The sequence below is a fragment of the Fringilla coelebs genome (assembly GCF_963513975.1).
Source record: "Fringilla coelebs genome assembly, chromosome: 2".
NCBI classification, from domain to species: Eukaryota; Metazoa; Chordata; class Aves; order Passeriformes; family Fringillidae; genus Fringilla; species Fringilla coelebs.
In genome coordinates, this window is record NC_140029.1 from 11,348,982 (window position 1) to 11,371,632 (window position 22,651).

The 22,651-nt window shown below is 35.5% G+C and overlaps 1 protein-coding gene across 6 annotated transcripts in view; it reads left to right on the top strand.

The window, feature by feature from the left end:
• Nucleotides 1-22,651, top strand: part of DMD (dystrophin) — a 972,793-nt gene that overhangs the window by 728,237 nt on the left and 221,905 nt on the right. For all 6 annotated transcript variants that reach the window (XM_084201221.1, XM_084201219.1, XM_084201223.1 and 3 more), the window contains one exon: nucleotides 3,006-3,195. In XM_084201221.1, the coding sequence (XP_084057347.1) occupies nucleotides 3,006-3,195 (190 nt within the window). The remainder of the gene's footprint in view (nucleotides 1-3,005; nucleotides 3,196-22,651) is intronic.

Here is a 22,651-nt window from a genome sequence, read left to right on the forward strand (position 1 = left end):
TCATGTTTTCGAGAGGGAGTGCAGTTTGCCTGTCCTCTGGGTGTCTAGATAAAAATAAGATGAATCCCACCTTTAATATTTCTTCCTTCAATAAGAAGCTTTTGGTTATACATTCTGTGATTATTTTTATTTCACAGTATAACAGATTAAATCATTACTATCCCATTAAAATTTTTTCTTACTGTTTGCACTCACTATGAAATTAAACATACCTGGATAATACAGACTAAAGAGAAAGCATCTTTATTTTGGTTTTGTGCAATTATGTCTTGTTCAATATACATATTTCTTTAACCCCTATGATTCTGTGTAATTTAGCATATACTGGATTTGAAGTTCAGTTTTGTTCTTCTTGTTTAGACCTTTTTTCATTCTATCTTCATACTTTTGTAGTGAGAAAGCCAAGTGAATTTTATTGATATGCTGCAAAACAGTCAATATAGCTGAATGTTTATTACATTTTATCTGTACCAAAATTCAGAATGCAACTTACTACATATTTTCTGGTGGAATTATGGTATTAGTATGCTTATAAAAAACCACATTTCTGTAGACTGGAAATCTTATGTACCATAAGATTTCTGTGCATCACAGAAGTACCAGAAGATTCTTCATGACAAAAACTTCATTCTTTGCCCAGATCAATAAAATGTTATATTTTCTCATGAAGTCCCAGAGTTTCTCTAAAACACTAATTCTGACTTTGAGTAATCCTTCAAATTGCTCTCCCTTTAAATATCTTTTTCATATCTGTGCTTGTGTTTTGTTTTTTTCAAAATCTCACTGTGTATTTGCAGAACGTTGTTATTTTTGGAGTATTGCTATGTATTTATAGGAATCCAGGTGCACAGTAGTTAAAAATGTGCCTTTCATATTATGAAGGAACTGCATGAGAAAAAAATGTTTTATGTGATTCTGCAAAGGCTATTAACTACCATGCTGCACACTGTAAATTGAATTAGAATAATGCTATAAAGCATATCTTAGAATTGTGCTCTGAAGAACTGGAAAGAAATACATTTAGATCATTCAATTTTTTTTCCATTTCCAAGTGTTGAATAAATGTAATGCTGGTTTTGAGCTAAAAGTGGTAAATAGGTCAATACAGACTTTTCCAGGTAAAAGATTTTCTGTGTCTTATTATCATTTAATGTATATTGCTAGTATCTTTAGGTGTCATTTCTATGTAATTAATCTTTAGTTTAAAAAAAGGAACAAAAAATTCTTTTATTGCAGCTATTTTATATAAGAATTGTATAAACAAGCCATACATAAACATGGCATAAACAAGCCATATTTATGGCCCTGTAGAATAAAGCTGGGAAAGAGATCCATGTTCACAATTCTGCATCTGAGTGTTTCCTACTGACAGCCCCCTGGGGACACATTCTAATGCAGCCCAAGCAGTGCCATGATGTGGAGAGTTCTTGTAGGCAGCAACAGGTGCAACTGAAATCCAGTCCATTTTTAAGCTTTATAAAAACCCTGATGGATGAGTTTGTACTGAGGCATTCAATAGCTTTCTTGGTTTGTGAATGAAAAATAAGTCCTTTTTTTACCAAAATGGTTGGGAAAAGCAAATAAGATGTCAAAGGATTAAAAATTGAATAGAAATATGGCAGTTCTTGTAACATTAGTCTCTCAGGGAGGATATTTTTTTTCCTGTAGTGGTTGTCCTTGCCTGTACTCTGACTGACTTTTTCTGTTCTTACTATCCTCTGCTGCAATTTAACTATATGCTTGTCAAAAAACTTGTTAAGTCAGTGCCACTTGGCAAAACTTGTGGTAGTTTTTTTTTTCCTTTTCTCACTTCCACTAGTGAACTGGTGTTTAGAGTGATATCACCAAGGAGCACAACCCCTTCACGACAGGAAACAGGATTAGAAAGAGAGATCAGCACTTGGAAATTTCATGACCTCCTCTGATTAATTACAACTTGAGAAGTTATGTCTGCTAGAATCTAGTATCCTAGTCTCTCCCTGAGTAACTAGGCAGGAAATCTATTGAGATATATAAAGACCACCACAGATGTGTAGACTTAACATAGGTGTGCATCAAAGTGCATTCATTCCACTTGAAGTAATGCACATTACCAAATGACCTTAGTAAGTATTTTCATATCTTAAAAAATTATTGAGGTATCATGTTGATGTTAAACAAATATGCATGTAATACAATAGGTAAGTAACCTTGACAGATTTGTGCTAATAGAAATGTCATACTTAGCTGCTCGTGTTTCTAAATCCATATTTTGCTCAAGTTCAAAGCAAAAATATCAGTGAATACATGACACCTACATTGCACATGAATGCTGGTATAACACAGATCTGCTTTAATGTTTTTTCAGCACCAGAGTTGCTGAAATCTTTAGTGTTCTTTCCTAATCTGAGTTAGACCTTCCCCAAGAATAAGACAGCCTTTGTCTTTAAAAATTGTACTTTATCCTGTAACTGACAGAGATCATCCTTGTAATTTATCACATTCAAATTAAAAATAAAATAATAATACATTAAAAAAAAACCACTACAACCTTTAGTGTTATGAGCTTAAGAAATTGAACACAATCTCCAAATGTTTCAAGTTGTAAAAATTAATCATTAAATTTATCGTATCATGCAGTGATCAGCAACTATTTTGCGATTTCTAAAAATAAACAAGTATTTCTACTGTAATGTAAAACACGTAATCTTTTATTAAAACAAAACCAGGGAATTACTTCTGATTTTCCATTGTGCATATTTTAGGCATAGTACTTTGAAAGAAGTGCTTTCGCTTAATTTTGCATCAGACTGATCCCACTTAGTACTTCTCAGGTGAAAACATAAAAAAAGAGAAGAGCCCTACCTGCCAGACATACAGTACAAGATCTGTAGCTAATGTATCAGCAAAGTTACCTTGACTGATACATGAAAAATATTTTGTGTGTCTTTTTTATATTTTGGTTTAATGATTAAGGTTTGTTTTCTTCCAAAGAGCGCTGTATTTGATTATTTGTACTTATGCAGGGTTTGTGAACGTGAAGCAGCTCTGGAATCAGCCCTAAGAATGTTGCAGCAATTCTACCTGGATCTTGAAAAGTTCCTTGCTTGGCTTACAGAAGCTGAAACAACTGCAAATGTCCTGCAGGATGCTACACACAAAGAAAAGACACTAGAGGATGCCAAAGTGGTTCGGGACCTCATGAAACAGTGGCAGGTAAGCCAAGCACTTCTGTATAGAGGCATTTGACAAACATGAGAGTTTATCAAGCATATCTGGTATTTATAGAAGTTGTATAATTTGCATCAAGTTTATTCTTTGTAGCTTAACTGAATTAGTTTTTCTCCATTACTTTCAAATACATGAAGAAATGGTAATTTGGGAGTCTATTGTCAACACGCTCCATTGCAGTAATAAAAAGAGATAACGATGCAAATTTTCATAGTAAATGCCTGGACAGTTCTCATACAGTTATTTTTCTCTGGGGGAAAAAAATCTTAAAGAAAGATAATATTGTATTTATTGTTCCAGAGAATCCTGAGGAGAAAGAAAATTAATTAGTTGAGATGGAGCTGTTGAACTATGTTGTTATACTTCCATTACTTTTTCTTCACTACAGTTATTGAGAGGAATAGAGATACGTCTGCTTGAGGTCTTAAATTTCATAAATATGAGGTTGATTGGGTGTTTTGGAAGGCAGGACCCTTTATTCCAGTATTGATAGAATCAGATAAGAGTTTAGGTTGGGAAAGACCTTTAAGATCATCAAGTCAACCATCAACCCAGAACTGCCATGGCCATCACTAAACCATGTCCTCAAGTGCCACATCTACACATCTTTTAGTAGCTCCAGGGATGCTGACTCTGCCCCTGCCCTGGACAGCCTCTTCTAAAGCTCAGTGACCTTTTCAGTGAAAAAATTTGACTCATAGTGCATTATTTTGATTTTGACAGGAAGTTCAAAACTGGAGATTTAAGGCCCTGGATACTCTATGCCTTGGTTTATTTAATGATGAAAAACATACTGTGAAAAATTTAGCTGTAAGTGATTAAAAAAAAAAAAAAGAGTAAATTTATATAGTAGTTCAAGAATTCTTAGCTGCAAAATAAATTCATTTATTATGATGGGTAATATTTGCAGTAGTCATAACCCAGTGCTCTGTATCAAGTTTTATTGTGAAAGCTTTCTGTTCAAACAGGTACATTTTCCTGATAGTGGTACAAATATTGTCTATCTATTTTCTAAAAATGGGTAATGTAGGACAATTTTATCAATAGAACAGTTTTATGATGCCAGCTGAATGATCAGGAAAGAGAATATAGCTTTTCATTCTGTTTCTCAGGTATTGCTGCATTGATTCTTTCAGGCTTCACACCCTGCTTGTGGGAGTTCTCTCTCACAATTCACTTTGATGCATAAAGATGAAAAGCAAGAACATGACATAAATGTGTAGTTTGCACACAGTTTATGCATATAAAAGATTCAGAGAAAAAGGAGCTTTACTAAGTCACAGAAGTCTCTGAAGTATGTATTTATGCTCTTTTTGGAAAGGGGTTATTGCTCACTAATGCATACAATCAGCCACATAAAGCCTAAATACTGATAAGCCTTTTTTTAACTCTGTATTGTGGGTCAGAAATATACTTACCCTACATAGCACATCAAGCAAAGACTGAGAATCAGTATATTCCAAGAAACTTACTATGTAAATTGTACATGTATCAAAACAGACATATTCAAATACAGTCCATTTCCTCAATATGGTTTGTTATCATCCTGTTAGTGTAGTAAAATTGGAAGCCCTCCCCAAGCATAGAAAAAATCCTAAATTCTTTCAGTCAGAATTAGAATTTTCCATCTTACTTTTTTTCCCTTACGGAATCTTTTATTCTTCTTTTTTTACTCTCACCCACCAGGCTGAATTCAGATCCTAGGAGGTAAAATAAAATGGTACTTTCTAATTAAATGCCAGTGTTTCATGAGTTTTTGGAAAGAAACCTTGACTCCCTGGGTTTATTAGAATGCATAAAATTTATGGTCAATTATAACAAATGGATTTAGATCTACAGTCTCTCTCTTGCTCTTTACACAGTTCCATAGAATTGAATAATGTGAAAATAGTCACTAGGACTCTTGAAATGCTACAATTCTGTTTTAATCTGATATTTTTAACCACATGGTGTGAACCAGTATTTTGATAAATAATTTTCCACACAAATAATGACAAACCTAAGTTTCTGAGTTCAGAAGTAGCTTTGTATCCTTGTCACTACAGATGTTTATCTCACTTTTAGTGATCCATTGGCTTCCTGCTTTACGCTCTCAAACTTTATCTTATTCCTTTAAACAATTAGGAAAATAATGACTTGCTGTACAGAAACTTTTTATATAGCAGCAGTTGCTTGTCTAGGAAAATATCACATTTTAGGCATTTGTTTTCCTTTTCATGCTCAGAAACCATTAACTCAATTGTCACTAATAAAGATTAATCTTTCCTTAGTGGTTAGCAGTTCATTCAGTAGCAGAAGGAGAAAGGTGAGACTTATATAACTGCACACTCTAATTACCTGATGATGTAATTATATTAAAATGTTGCATTATAAACACCCTGTTTGTTTGTACAAGCATGTATTTGCATGCATCATTTGTCTGAACTGACAGCAATGTAATAGTTGAGGTGATTCACACAGTTAGAATACTTTCTGGAGAATTTTCAAGGATACAAACCCATTACTCCAAGGAGTTGTGTAATTATGTGCTGCTTCTTTTTTTTTTTTTTTTTTCCTAGTTGAAATGCATCATGTGTCCTCATGAGGCCTGGTTTGTTAAGTAACCATATGAAGGAGATGAAAATTAATTTCACTTTCTGCTTTCATACTTCTAGTGATACAAACTCTCAGCTGTGTTAATTATAATCGTGGGTCAGTTTACATGACACCAGGCCAGCTGGTGACAGATGGGGTACACTTGTCCCAAAGGGGGAAAGGGATCTTTGCACAGGAGTTATCAGTGTTTAATGAAGAGTAAACTGGATTTGAAGGGAGAGAGATATAAAACCAGGTTCACCAGAGATAAGCCTGGGGACAGAATGTTTGGGGGATGATGTGCTAGTGAGGTCCTTTGGTCTGACAGCTCGCTGGAGGTGAGGGCTGGAGATCCTTGTGGCTGCAAAGATACAGGAGTTACTGATGAGTCAGACACTGTGGAAGCACCTGAGAATGGTCATACAGGAATTAGGGGCTCTCCCTGCAGAAAGGGAGGGGGATCTATAGCCCAACACCCACCTGCACCAGTGCACACAGCAGGGACGGCCAACAGGAGGAACTGGAGCCCACTGGGCAGCTGGAAAACCATGGCACAGTTGCCATCACAGAGATATGGGTGACTTGCATGCCTGGGGTGGGCAGTGGATGGCTAAAAATCCCTTAGAAGAGGTAGGCAAGGAAGGAGAGGTGGTCTGACAGCCCTCTATGGAAGGGAGTGTTTTGACTGTCTAGAGCTTGATGCTGGTGCCAACAGGGTTGAGTGGTGTTGGTTAAAAATCAGGAGAAGTTCAGCAAGGCAGATATTTTGGTGGGAGTCTGTCAACAGATCTCCCACCAGGATGAGGAGAAAGATGAAATATTCTATAAGCAAATGGGTGAAGTCTCATAGTCACTAGACCTTCTTCTCTTGGGGAACTTCAACTTACCAGATGTCCTCTGGAAATGCAGAAACACAACAGAGAAGAAGCAGTCTAGGATGTTCCTGGATTGTGTGGAAGAGAGCTTCCACAGCATTCTCCTTGAGAAACCAACTGCTCGTGGCTTGGATGGGTGTGCTCTTTGCTGGGTAAAACACTGGCTGTGGGGCCAGGCCCAGAGAAGGTGGGGAGTGGAGTCACATCCAGCTGGGGACAGACACCAGGGATGTTCCCAGGGCTCAGCCTTGGGGCTGTCCTGTTTTATGAGGAGCAACTGATGGAGATGGGGGTGTTTATCTTGGAGAAAAGGAGGCTCAGGCTTTCAGCTGATAGGAGGTTGTAGTGAGATGGGAGTTGGTCTCCTCTCCGGAGAGGAAATGGCCTCAGCTGTGCCTAGGCATGTTTAGATTTGGTATTAGAAAAAATTTCTCAAAGTAAAAGTTGTCAAATATTGGAACAAGCCCTAGCTTCCCAGGGAATTAGTTGAGTCACAATCCTTGGATCCCATGTCACTTAGGGGCATGGTTTAGTGGTGAAATTGGCGATGTTAGGTTAATGGTTGGACTTTATTATTTTTGAGGTTTTTTCCAACCTTAAGAATTCTCTGATTATGAAATACTTTTCTAGTCTGTCTAGAAAAGTATTGTCTTTTTAGCAATAATTGTATGTGACACTTTATGTAGCTTATGTGATATTAAGTAGAATTTTGAAGCTAGTGTGGATTTATCCTGTTACTTTATGAATGCAATCAGTTAATATTAAGCCTGTACATGAATATAATCACAGACTTTTTTCATTGAAATCTGATGAAGAATACTGCATGTGACACCTAGGTTAACAGTATATTTTACTATATACACAGCTTAAAAAATGTTTCTGAAATAATCTATGATGACTGACAAATTATTGGTAGCATAGACCTGACTAAAAGTATGCCAGAATATGATAAATGAAGCAAGGTTAATACTTCAGCATGAAATACATAGCAGATTTATTTTTATTGCCACCTTCATGCTCACTTAGCCTATAACCTAAGTAGTTTTCCATTAGAGTCAGGAGTTTTGCTGCTCATAATATGAAAAATATGCAGTGCCTCAAGTTATACCTCAGAATATACAGTATGGGCAGTACCCTTATTTTCTCATAGTGATCTTTTTATCTAAAAACATCATCTAAGGGACAGCAAACAAGGCACTCTTATCTCCTCTATTCCTATCAATTCTTCAGAGGTGCACACTTGTTTTTAAGGTGTCCAGGCAGCTGCTTTTTTACAGTAGTAAAATGCTGAGCTAGATACATATTCCTGACATTTCTCAATTATTTATCAGGATAGGTTCTTCGAGAGGTAAAACATTGCTTCCAAATTTATTTCAAATATAATTTATATATTATTGTCCAACACAATTCATTTTGTGAATGATCTGTGGATTAGATGATAAATCTCTGTAAAATAGAAAAGAGAATGTATCTGTAATATTCTTGCTCATTTCACTTGAATTTGCTAAAACATATTAATTATATTTCAAGTACTTCCATTCTCTGTCCTGAAGCACTGTTTCATTTTGCATTCTGAAATACTTTTTCAGTCACTTCTGCTTATTATTTTTCCCTGAAAACTTTTTAAAAATAACATATAATCTTCTTCCCTTACCTGTTTATTTTAAGTTTAATTCTCCATTTTTGCCTTTTGTACTAACTTGTTGCCAATTCTAAAATAGAATCTGTTCTACAGTACCTGGAATAGAATAGCAACTGTCAGTGCCATCTTATTCCACTGAGTAATAGAAGAGAAATTCCAAAATCTTGAGTTTTAAAAGAAGTGCTCCTACAACCTAATCTGAGAAAGGGCTAGATAGCATCTTAGAGTGATTTTTTTCCTCAGAGTGGATTTTTATGAAATATTATTTTGAAAACACATGGTCACAAAATTTTCAGTGTTGCAATTAGCAGTCACCAGGAAGGGGATTAATGTTCCTTTGTTGTTAACAACAAGTGTCAAATACTGAATACTTTCACAGGAGATTCAGGTGCTGATTCTCAGCAGGGATAACGATAATACAACTGTTCTTCTTAGCTGGAAATCAAAAAGAAGTGGTCAGAAATCAGCAATAAACCAGATAGGTAGATGTCATTACTTTTTGTCAAGGATTTTGTTTCAGTTTGTTTAGTCTGGATGGTCTGCATCATAGAAACAGACATGTATTGCAGCTTGCCTATGAGTTGATGCATTAATGTGTATTCTGCTTCTTCCCTCCCTGTTTCTGAACTTAAATGAAAAAACCCTTATCAGCACAAATTTTCTTTTGGGAGGTAAAAGGCTTGTTTTATCAAGATATCTTGTTCTCTGGTACTAGAATGAGACTCTTTCTAGTACCAGAGAAATAAGTTTATATTCTCATGAAAATAAACAGCTCTCAATTGTCAGAAATCTCACATATAAAGTAGGTGTCTCCAAATAATAACATAAATTTCTTTTTATTTCTCATTTGTGTATGTTCTCATAATCATGGTAGAACAAAAATTCAATTTTTGGATTTAGCACTATGTGCTAAATAACCTAGTGTATTCTCACTTGGTTGATTTATGTATTTCCTCTGTAAAAGTTTATTGAGCATACCGGAGGGATAGTCCTAATTTTTCATTTGTAGATTCAAACCCTACCAGCTTTAAACACAGGTTTTCAAACACAGATTAGATGGGAAAAGCTTTTGTAGCATTAAGTGGGAGGTTCTGTTGTGTGGCGTGAGATTAATAGAGGAGAGCATTGAAAAATCCCAAGTAGAAATGTAGTAGAAGGGATAAGATGGTTTGCCATTATTCTGAGCAAGTACCAGTTCCTGCATTTTCTCCTAACCTTACCATTTCTACAGGATGCCCCATCACTCTGTGTAAGTTTTTCTAAAGCAGGCTCTCGCACATCCAGAGAGGGGATGGATGGGCTTTCTCACCATCTTTGGAAGTATATGTCCTATTTCACTGCAGCCCATCAATTTGAAGTGGCAGGAATTAGACTGAGTGGTTGCCAGAACTTTGAGGACTTCTGCCATTCCATCTTCCCATGACCATCAGTATTTACTGGTGCAGTCTAATCTGTCATTTAGTTCTTCTATTCACTTTTTATTGTATTTACTTATAGCGCATTTATTTGAAAAGTGAATAATCAGTAAAAACTAGGCACAAATCCAGTGGTAGCCTTTAATGCATTCTGATGATGGGTTTAAAAGGGTATCTGTGCCTTATGCAATTATGCCTCCTACCAGACTGTTCAATACACTTGACTAAAGAGCACATAATTTTTCATTTGTGAGACCAAATGTGTATTTTCCCAAGGCAGGCAAAAAGAAAAAATGATTGTATTGTGATTATTAACATGTTAATGTAAAAGGGATAAATTGTACAGTGAATAACTGAGGAAAAGTATTAATTTTGGCTTAGGGCAGATATCTTCCTGAATATGTAAGAAGTCAGTGACCTACAAAGAATACAAATAAAGGAAAAAAAAATAAAAGTACAAATCATTTCCAGAGAAAAGTTATACTGGCTTTGTGAAAGGTTTTTAGATAGGACTGAGAAAAATAGTTGTCTTCTAAGTGCCTCCAAATTTCCCTTTTTAGGAGAATATAGCTGCCATGTCACAGGTTTTCTGGATGTGAATTTACACTTCTTCACAATAGTAGCTGTTCTGTATATTCACTGTGCAGCAGTTGTTTACTGTAGCAACTCCCACTATCTACTTTTGACAATGTTTGGCAAGAGGAACTTTGTGTACCAAGTGTCCCATTTCATTTTCTGTCAGAAGTTTACACTTTCTCTCTTTCAACTGCTGACAAGAATTGGAATCTCTTCTGTCAGCACCAAGTTCCACATGTACATTTCTTCTTGCATGCCACATTTTTCATTTGAATCATTTATTTTCTTTGGATTCCATTTCATTTTGTAGGTTTTCTCTCTTGAGTGGATGATTCCATTTTATTGATGTTCACCACATAAACTTCCATTTATCCCATTGGTGAATCCAAAGACTATTTTTTTGTTATTACTACAGAATTATCATGTCAGCCTGTTTGGCAGCGATTCCATGGGTTCATCACCTGTTATCACTGATAACATTAGCAACTTTCTGGAAGGGGACATTTGTCCTTCGTTGTGGCAGTGCTGTATTAAATGGTTAGAAGATTGTAGAGTGGTGTTCAGGATTTTCCATTTTGTTAAAATTCATGTTTTAGAATTCAAAAAATCCAGCCTTAGGTTATGGTTACTTGTCATAGTTTTACTGTATTTTGTCTCAGTTAATGTAACTAGATTTGGGCTTAACTTCTCTGAAATTGTTATTAAATAATTTCATTTTCAGAGTTCAAATAATATAATAAAAATATATAGCTACTTAGTACTCTTTCTGGGGCTTGTAATTGCTATTTTTGTGTTGTCAGTTCTCAGATTTTATGTATATTTTTATGAGGGGAAGGTAATTTGATGTTATGATGCCTACTAAGTACCCTAATATGGCACTATTGAACTGTTTCTCATGAGATTGAGGGACTTTGTTTGGAGCCTATGACACTGGAAATCAGATATAAGCTCATAAATTCTATAAGTTCTTTTTTTTATATTTATTGTATTTATATATACATTCTATTATGCTTCATAAATATTCTCATGTGGGTTTAGGCTTATCCAGATAACCTGTTCACCTTGTGGGCTATGTGGGGTTTTTTTCAGATGTGTGAATCTTCTTTCAGTGAAGTTAGCAGGATGTAAACACTGGTGCAAGCAGACACAAGCTCTGCTGTTTGTATCCAGGTATCAGTTTAATGTACTGAGTAACCAGATTAGAGAAATGCAGTGCTGTCCTCTCTCCAGTGTTTTGTCTGCCTTAAAATTATTTAGAGGCCACATAACAAGCTTTTTGTGTATCTGATGCCTGTTCCTACAGGAATTCTTACTGCAGGTGATGTGGAGCCAACTTCTGGCACCTACTTTTAAGTGTTAATGGTGTGTGAGCCGTTTAAGTTCCTGCTAAGAGCTGCTGAAATCGAGAAAGTTATACAGCTGGTCAAATGCAGTTATCCCATTTTCTTCACCTCCCTAGCAATGCGAGAGCATCTGTGTTTGTACCTCCTCACACCATGGAGAAATGTCCAAGAGCTGTTTCTGAACGTGTTTTGCTGCAGAAGGTTTTGCCACTGAGCTCAGCTTGGTTGCAGTTCTTTGTCTTCCCAGTTCTGCACAGATGAAGATAAGAGAGAAGCACTTCCAAAGGGCAGTTTAATCCAGCTAAACTGGGGCTGTTTGCTTCCTGGAGAGGAATGTTTCTCCAGGAGCCTAGGAGAAGCAGCTAAATAACTCACTGACTGCACTAGCTGCCTAAACTCAATGTAAAACATGTGTGTGTTCTCTCTCTCATGTGTAAATGTGGTAGGGTTTTTATAGGTTTTTTTCCATTTCATTTGGTGATCTTTTAGAGGTTAAAGAGTTTTTAGTTCCAGGTTAGATCTTTTAGAGGTCTTTTAGTTCCAGGTGATCTTCTAGAGGTTAAAGAGTTTTTTAGATCCTACCACTCTGTGTACTTCTAAATCATACACTTGCCTGTGAGGCAATAAGAGAAACAAGAAACAAGACGTAAACTCAGACTGCTGAGATCACTTTTCCCCAGAATGGTGACCATGAATTTAGTCACAGATAGAAGATATGTGGAAATATGTCTAGGAAATGTATTCTGCCAGATCACTCCAGGTTTTAAGCTGTGTCTTCTGCTGACCCTCCTGCCCACACAAATGTCTCAGAAGTGCTGAGACAGTGATATTAGTTTAGGTTTTTTTCTCTGACTCTCTGGGAAATGTTTATGCCTGATGTTGCTCAGGCTTGTCTTGCCTCTGCTGTCACCAGGTGGGAAAGTGTTAATGCTTTCTGTCCTTTATGTTTCCTTTCCATATAAAATGGGTTGAAGTGCCTGAAATAGGAGTAGTTTTCCACATTTACCCGTCTGCTGGGAATAACTCTTCTGAATCAGAGTAGAGGTGGAAGAGACTGTAGAAATGGCAGGACAGAACAGAAATTTAGCTGCCCATTTTTGCTTCAGCAAATTAGCAGCTTTCAGATTACACATCTGAAACAGAACACAATATTTATAAACAATTCTAGCAGAGAAAATAACACATTGCTCATCATATTTTTATTAAGGTTGGATTTAGTATTATGCACTAAGAGTCATCAGAATCATTGGTATGATAGTGAAAAATGTCTGGACTTAAATTAGAATTAATATCTTCAACTCTGTACTGTCTGTGTAGTTCAAAAGATAATGCAAAACCAAAAGAGGCATAGACACCAAGAAGCATGAATATTAATCAGTTCTGGAGATGAACATTTTTATTTTCTTACTTTGTGTAATTTTTTCATGTTAGAAGTCTTCATAGCTCATAGCAGCTTGATTGAAAAAAAAAGTGTCAGTCAAAAAGAACTTATATCTGGTTACACTGATAATTTGTTGTGAAATAAATGAATTAACCTTAAAAAGAGACTGTGTGACTTCTTCTTATTAATGCCAGAATATTAATTTCTGGTATCTGAATCTGATATTACAGGTTTTAGGCGAACTTTGACAATGGAGGAAATGTGAGCATCAGCTAGTAACTAAGCAGATTAAAGATACAAATTATATTCTCCCCAGAAATACCATACATTGTCTACTATATAAAACCTACCTAATTTTAATTTCTACCTCAGTCTGCTAGATTGGACACAATTTTAATGACTTTTTTTTTTTTGCATCTACTTCATAGCTCAACAAAAAAGAATAGCAAGACACACTTTCTCGAGGACTAAGTACAAAACCCAGAAGACTGAGTCACTTAATTTCATTGTTGAACTTCAAAGGTCTTTGCTGGGAAAAGCTTACAGTTGTCCTGCTATTTTTTGTACTGGTTATATCAAAGTGCATTTCCCTGATCTATAAATGAAGTGGCAAATCCTTTCTTTCCAGAACCTGGAAACCTGCTGGAAGCTGTGAGATCAAAGCTATGAAATAAACCTGTTCTCACTTATGTTACACCTATTACAGTCACAACAGTGCATTAGCCTGAACGGATCATCCCTTTCTCTTTTTAACTGTGATATTGTAATTCTCTGCCTCGTGAGTAAAAGTTGCAGCACTGTTTAAATCCCAGTTTGTTGATTTGCTTAAAAAAAAAAAAAAAAGTAGTCATTTTATTTTAACCTTTGATTTCTGAGTCGTGGAATACTGTGGAGGGTTAGCACCACCTGAAAAATACCACCAAAAAATGTGATTTCTGCAAGGGGAGCTGTAAGTGACAGCTTGTTGCTTCATTATCTGGTGTTTCCTGTTGGATGCTGAGCACAGAGTTTTACCCCCAGGCGCTGTGGGGCTCACAGTGCCTCAGGTGAAATCAGCATTTACCAGTTTTGGTCCAGCTCTGTGATCGGGTGCGGAAGCAGAAATTCCGCGTGGTGTCCCTGGAGCAAACTTGCAGCAGCATTTCCACAGCCACCCATTCCTGGCACTGAGCCTCATCCTGGGAGACTCAAGTGCTGTTGGTAGCAAAAGGAATTTTACAGATTGGCAACACCTATTGTGACTGACTCAGGACAGAAACTCTTCACCCAGATGTTTGGGTGAGAGGGAGGAAAGGGAGAGGAAACTATGAATATATTTAAATTATTTATTTAATTTTATTTTAATTTTGAGGCTACTTTACTAATTTAAATATTTTATGGGTTTATTTCTAAGATCTTTACCACACAAGGCTGGAGGTTGACGTTTCCACATAATATGTGCGATATTTAAAATATATGCTAATATAAATGAGATTTGTTGAAAATATTTCTTCTTCTCAATTTCTATGTTCTTATGTAGTTTCTGCTTTTTCACTGTTGTGTAATTTTCACTGTATGTCTCAACACTTGGGAACAAATAGAGACAAGCTGGACCTGACAGAAATAGAAAAAATTATTTTATGAGTTTAGTTAAGAAACTTTGTAGAAATCTGTCTTTATTAGCATGCTGTTTTGCTGATGATTTCTCTGTTTTCATTATGGCTTATAGCACTGTAAATTAATTTAACATGAAAGGATGAAAATATTGCTTTTAAATTTTTCTCATTAAATTATGAAAAAATATTACAATAAATATCAGAAAAGAATGCCTCTGGTAGAAGCTTCTGTTTACTCAATCATTGCTGTAGCAGGAGTGAATTATTGCAGAGCTAACTCAGAGGCAATATTTTTGCAGCTACATTACATAAAACAGATGATCTCAAAACTTCAAAAAACAGCACAGAAAAGAAAGCACAGTCTGGATCCTTTGAAAGTTAAACATCTATTTACATTTCTGTGAGGGGCTTGGGCAAGACAGTTGGCTGGAATTGAAGCCTCTCACATCCCAAGTGTTGTGGTAATGAAGTGAAAAGTGAATTTCATTGATACCCTGCATGCACCAGCTCTAGGTGCTGAGTTTGAGGTCAGGATATTCCACATACATGGGTGATTGTAAGGGGTTTCAAGGGTAGAAAATAATTCTGTGAGTTATGATAGGGATGCTGATATTATCATCCACCTTACTAAAATATCTATAATTTTGCATTATGTGGAAAGACCATCTTTTGTTTTGTTTTGGTCCTGGCTTTGTATTTTAGTGTCCCTATGGACTGTACAGCATATTTTCTATACAGCCCTTTGTTGCCTCAGGTGCTAAAAACATTCCTTCTGCTTAGGTCTTTTTTTCCAAGGTATCTTACACATCGCTGTTCCATCCCTTTGAAATAATCCAGTTTAGCTTCAAGCTTGGATTGCTGCAGACTAATTCCTCTGCAGCCTTTCTGTTTCTTGCTTACATTAATTTAAAGAGGTGTTATACCATTCAAGGTGTGCAGAAACCATGTTACACCATACTTTACAGGCAGGAACTGCTCCTGAAATTACTCATGTGTTTTCTGTCTCATCCACTGGAAATAAAATTATGTAAGATATTTTAAACCATTGACAGACAGATATCTTAGAAATTAACAAAAATGCTCTTAATTGTTCTAATGGTAATGAGTCTTTTGATACTTAATTTTATGGAAGGGACAATCTATAACCCCTTTTTTTTTCCCTTTAAGTAGTGATGAGCCACAGAAATACAATACCAAATACCTCCAGTGATACCACCATGCACTTGCCTTTTTTCCTCTCCTTATCTGAGATTTCTGATTATGATTCTGAAAGATGCCTTGCGAATGCTGATTTACAACTGAGAAGTGGAAGAGCCAAGAAATTGTTATTTTCCAGGGCATTTCTTGGTGATTTAGTAATCTTGTGATTTTGTAATTTTCTTGTGCAAGACAGGTAGAAATGTTACCCTTTTCTTCATTGTTTTTGTTGCTAGATACATTAAACAAGTTTTATTTATGAAGCATTTGTGAATGTCACTTAGAAAACATGTATTAAGCATGTTGTTATGTTAGGTTATAATTCTCCATGCTATGGACCAATGAAACAAGAAACTTCCATTGAAGTTCTTTAGAAATTTAGTGTGCTAGAGGTAGATGTATAATAAACTTGCTGTATATGCACATGTTCATGCATATGATTTTCGGTGTCTTCAGCTCTAGAATACAGTGTCTTCATCTGGCTGTCAGTCTCCAAGATGTATTCTAGGTTTCACTTCCAGGATAGTGTTTATAATACAGCACTGACTCTGAGAAAGCTGATCTCAAGAATAGAGCTATTAGAAGGTAAAACATCATTTCTTCTGGAATGTTGCTGATGATACTTACAGTCATGAAGATGAAATGTTTGCAAGTTTTTCAGAGTGTTGGGCTCAGTTGTGCCTTCCTCCAGGCCTTCAGGAGTTACTGCTCTGCAGCAGGCAGTGCTGAGAAAATAAACTGTGCCACAGATGCTACTGGGAAATCTTGGATGCTTTCCAGAATTTGCAGTCACAGCATTCCCATGCCTCTTGGTCCCCACTGTTTTATAGAAGGTGATGGTGTACAGTTGGTTTGGGTTATTCCCAGTCCTTTTAGGTTTGGGTGTTTTAGTAAATGAGGGAAGTAGAAGAGAGAAATTTGTATTTTCCCAAAAGATTGCTCTTGATGCTGACTCACACCTGGACAACCAAACAAAAAATCTGTTTACATTTGGCTGTCTTCAGGATCATATTTTCTGAAAACAAATGTCTGAAATTGTGTTATAAGTAGGAAATCTTACTTTAGGAGCTACACATCCACTTGGGCAGAAATGAAGCAATGTTATAGGGCTTCTGTAACAAACTAAGTGATGCTGCTCTTGTTAGGGATAATAAATGGTGTTAATAAACAGTTTCAGCATGTTCTACAGAGTGAATTTATTTGCTAAAATTATTTTGTAATTTAAATAAATTATTTTGAGTCTATCATAATTGTCTCATGGAATATTAATGAATGGAGAGAGAATAAATTTAAACAATTCCCTATTCATCTCTCTTTTCAGGCACAGAGAAATACTGTTCTATTTAAGTTATTTTGTGCTACACTTCTGACACCTATTTTGAGTTAAAACAACTGCAAAAGTCATATTCTTCTTTTTTTTTTTGTCTTTGTTCTTTAGTTTTGCCTTAGCACTTGCACCACTGAAAGAAAATATTGTAGAAACAAACATTCAAATCTTGTTTAGTATTTTGCTGATGTTGGTGTAGATATTGTCAGAGTAAATTAGTCCTGCAAATGAAAAAAAATGCATACGTAGGGATATGGTTGTTATAAACGGAGATGAGTAGCTGATATTACTTTTTATTTTTGGGATACTTGTTTAGCTGCTGTTAGGGCTTTCCCATCTGGGGGTGGGCAGAGAGAATTGCAGTGATATTTATGTTTGCACAGCAAACAGATGCAGCAGTGTTGGAGAAAGAAAGTAAAAAATATATGTAGATATGAGACTCCAAGGACATAAAAGTGTCCTTTCAAATTAAAAATTCATTCATTTTTTTTTTAAGTTGGTCTATTTGATGCTCCAGCCTGTGAGTTCATAAAGCACCCAGGCCAGATTTGGTTTGGGTATAACCAAAGATACACTTGTTAATTAGTGGGGTTGGCTTTACACTCAGCTGTACTTTGGAAAATTCTGTTGTTATGAAATGCTTAGCACTTAATGCTCTGTAAAGAAACCATACTTGTGTTTTGTTTTATATGTGCTTCAGTATTTTTGAAGAAAACCAGGACTGGCGTTCCCTGGTTTTAAGCTAAAACCATTGCTTGTACTAAATAAATTTGGCAGTTCTGAAATTGGATTTTTTTAAATTCCCTTTACATTACATTCCCAAACCATCATACTGATTAATTGTATTATGATTTCAAAGAATGTATGTGGTCTGCCAGGTGTGGAGGGGAAACAAAACAAATTGATGTTCCACAACCTCTAAACCAATCTTCTGGCATTATTGAGATGAAGTGGAGATTTCCAGTGAACTGGTGCCCAGACTTGAACCAGATGTCAGCAGCTATTTTAATGTTAATGGGCTGGCAAAGTTGACAGGACCAAGGAATTCAGAAGTTACAAACTCCTCTTGCCATCCAGAAAGTATTTCAGTGTTCCATATTACAGTGGTGTTGCTTTCCTGGATCTGTGAATTATGGAGGCAGTGAGAGTCTTAATTGTTTGAATCATTACTTGTTTTATAGTCAAACAAGTCTTTACCGTGATTGACTGTTTTCCCATGAATTTAGAGATGCAATTAGATTAAGGGCTGTTCTGTGCTGTTCTAGCTGAAGGTGAAGAGAGCTAATTATGATGTATTTGTCATTAATATGGCAGGAAAATTGTTATTATAAGAGGGCAAAGAGCCAGCAAAGTAGCAACATCATAACTTCTTTTTTAAGCAGTGAGGAAATTTTTCATAATGAAGATCATATTTGCATGGGATGGGTGCATGAGATCTGTGTGAGCTGTCCAACATGATTCCTGAGGCTTTTTTGCTAGGCTCTCCTAGTTATCTCAGGATTAATTTTTTGAAAAGTACTATGAACATGTGAGTGTCTTACGGTCAAACTAATCAGATAAGATATCAGAAGATTAACTTCTAGAACATGTATTAAAATTAGACAACTGAGAATTATCTTAACTTTAGAAAATTGATTCTGAAAGCTTGTAAAGCTCATTTGCTTTAATACTAGGGTCAGATGAGCATAAAGATTCGGATTTTGGCTTGTCCAGACTAAATCAGGTCGCATTCAGTCCCCAAATGTATCACTTAGGACTATTTTTAGAACTGGTTGTCTTCCTTTGATAGGAAAAAATATTTTCAAAATTAAAGCTTTTCAGAGCAATAAATGAATTTCAAAGTAAATTTAATAGGAACATGTTGAATAATTTTCATTATGGCAATTTGGTTTTAGGAAATATATTAATTTTCATGTGCATGCTATAGTGAAATATAATTTTATGGCACGTATACAGTGAATTAATATTCTGTTTTATGATTTTGTGATTAAATCAAAATAAAAGATGGCATACTTCTGAGTCATAACTCCTACCCTCAATCAGGGTGATAGTGTATTTCCAAGATTTCAATAATTCAGTACCCATATACTCCACAGTCTTACTCACAGACCAGGAGTCTTCTAGAAAGTCCCTGAATGTGCTTAAATGAAAGGAAGAAGTCACAACAGACCAAGAGTGGTGTTTAATATCTTATTATTTATGTGTTCTTCCAAAAGCTACAGAGAATTAGGGAGGACTGAAGCAGATGAATGAAGATGGAATAAATAAAAGTTAACTCAGGCCAGAAAAAAGCTGGTGAAAGGAGGAGGGTGGTTAGGGATGCTAATAAATAACTAAATAAATTCTCCCCATCTGTCCCTAGCACTTAATTTTTGTGTAATAATTGGAAAGGCAATGCCTTTTATGTTGAACCTATCTTCAAAAAGGGACATGATAGCCAACACATATCAGTTGTGCTTTTCTGAACTTAAAATTTCTTTATATGTGTACTATAGAATTAACACATTATTTTTTATACAGTCATTAACCTGTCTTTAACATAGCAAAGACATAACAGCTGCCATTTTAGTCCCATTTCAACAAAATTACTTTTGCATACCAAAATACTGCACATGAGTGAAATTAGGATGAACATGAACCTGTGGTTTAATTGTTGTGTGATGTCTCTGTAGTTACCAGTGTCTGAGTCGTCTTCAACAGGGCCACAATTATTCTTGTGTCATAAAAACATCACTAGAACCTGTCCTTGTCTAGGATATAAATTTCAATTTTTCACTGCCCTGTAGTACAGTAAATAACTAAACAATTCAGAATGTTGTATTTGAAAGTATGAAGAAATTCTTCCTCCTGTTTTTTCTGGATTCCCAGTACATTTTTTTTGAGTTGGTAGCTGCAAGCAATATCCCTGTATGCTTCTTTTGCTGACTTCTGAATTCCAAAGCTGAGATAGCACTAAGCAGGGTTTTTCAAAGAGTATTTTAGCAATCCTTTATATGTTTACAGCCATGTGTGTCTAGACCTATCATGCTGCATTCTGAAACTTCTGCTTTATAAACCTTTGGGGAAATGTTAAGGGTAATTTTATCATACCTAAGAGGAAAAAAAAAAAACCACCATGAAATTTAACAGTGAGAAGTAGTATTTTTTCCCTTTAAACTGAATGTACAGAAGTTTGCTGAAGACTATAATCCTGCTCTGAGCTGTTGGAACATGTGTTTTGGCCTCTGTGGTCTGTCACTTATTTATGGGGGTTTTCCTAACTTTAGTTAGGCCCTTCTCAAGAGCCTGCTTTTAGAGAGTCAGATTTGAAACTGGTGCTATAAAATTGGTATTACAAATCATAGTTTTTTTCATATGTCTGACTACTTTTTCTTTGAATCGCTTGCTATACTTCTGCAGGAAAGGAAAGAAAATCTTGAAGTATTTTCATTTCCTTTCTAAAAGGGACACTGCCTGTCTTCAGCACTGGACAGAACAATTCAAGGTGGTTTGGGTATTCAGAAGTGTTGAGTTCCCATGTTCAGCACTAGGGATTTTTTCCCTTGCTGGAAGCACTAGAATTGCAGAACATACCCACAGTAGAGGCATATGGCATTTTGTAATGCTGTTATAATGAGTACCATTGAAATAAGAAAGATTTGACATTTCCTCCACTGTTGCAGAGGTTATTGGAAACCTGTAACTCTGCAACAGGCAGACATTAATTAATGCTGTGCCACAGTGAGATTCCTATTGAACTATTTATTATACATGTATTGGAGTGATACAAAGTGCTTGGGTTAATGTAATTGCAGTCAATTATCAACAAACTAATAATGATTAACCTACTTTTAAAATACCTTTATGATGAGATATTTCCTCTGGGTTATTAAACTGTGAGGTCACCAGAGGAAAGATTTTAACATGCACATTCTTTGCCATTATGAGTTAACATGCACACTTTTCTATTGAAATAACTTCAATGTAGTAGTGTTTCCATTTTAATAGGACAAATCTATTCACTTCATTTATATTTATTCCCATAAGGGTTGACAGAATGTCTAAAAGTTGTCAAGGCAGCATCAACTGATCTCTAGAAGTAGAAGTGGAACTTGATTTCGGCACTCAGAGTCTTACACTATGAAGCCAAATATGAAGAAACATCTACTCAGAGAATTGACTAAAAGTTATAGAAGCAGAACTAAACCTTTCATATGCTGTTTCTGAAGTGTAATTGAGCATATAAATATGAAGGTGGATATAAATTCGGGCTCTTTCCATGAAGAGAGCTTTCTCATGAAAGTACTAGATTTGAGAATTGCCATAGCAACAGTGCTGTTTCAGAAAGGGACTAACACTATATATTTTCACTGATATATTTCCATTTCAATACATTTTCCTTAAAATTACCCATTTTCTGGACTTTGTAATGTTGAGGGAGTGTCATACATGTGTGTTAGCTCCAGGGTCTCTGAAGAAAAATATTTAGCTAAAAGGAATTGATGTGCAAAGTCATAAAATGGCAACCCTAGCATTTCAGAGGCAGCATGTATCTGAATAAAAAGCAGTGATAATTTTGCAGTGAAAAAGCAGTATAATATTTTTAGTGTAAGTAGTAACCTATTTCTCTTATTTTTAATTATTTAATATAGTTTCTGATTTGTTGGAGAGACAGAGAAATCACTTTTGGCAATTAGTAATAATTTTGAGTTTAAAGAGGAAGAAAAAAAGATTTTTGCATTTAATAGTCTAATTTATTTAGCAATTAAACCATAAACATTTGGCATATTTGAGGATATTCTTTATATGATGAGCTAATTTGGTCCTTGTTCTTTATATGATGTAAATAAATGAATTTTCTTGTAATATTTGGGAAATGTGCACTTTACCTTTGTTCTCAAGAAATATATTTCAAATATATTCTCTCCAATTTTGCCCTCAGTAATGTATTTCTTTTCATTTATTTTGAATTAGCAAGGCTTCTATTGCAGGGCTGTTCTTATGTCCACTCTGCCAGGAAGCTAAATTATCTGAAGACATAGCAAAGAATATATAATTAACTAGAGCATCCTAATTGCTCTAGTTACATTTTTAAGTTTAAAGGGGGCAGCAAAACTGATCTCTTTTGATGGCCCATGGAGTGGTTCAAGTGGCTCACAAAATGACACAAAAAAGAAAGATACATCTGATTTTTATCCACTTTCTATATTTACAGTCCTCTTCTCTGGAACTGGTATCTCCTCCATTAATTGTTTAATTTTTTATCTTTTTCACAGGCTTTACTTTGGCAGGTTTATTCCATCCCTTCTGTAGCTCTGGATATGGAAAAAGTCTTGTCCATTTGGTCCTGCTGCAGTCCCTCCTGTGCTAGAAAAAGTTATTTTCTGTTACAAAATATCCAATTTCCATAAGACATAAACAATGTCTGAACTGAAGTTAAAAAGTTGCAGAATTATAAAATAACAACTTTAGTGTTCTTTTAGAGACATCACCAATATTGCAGCAGCAAGGACAGGATAATCTGAAAAGACAGCATT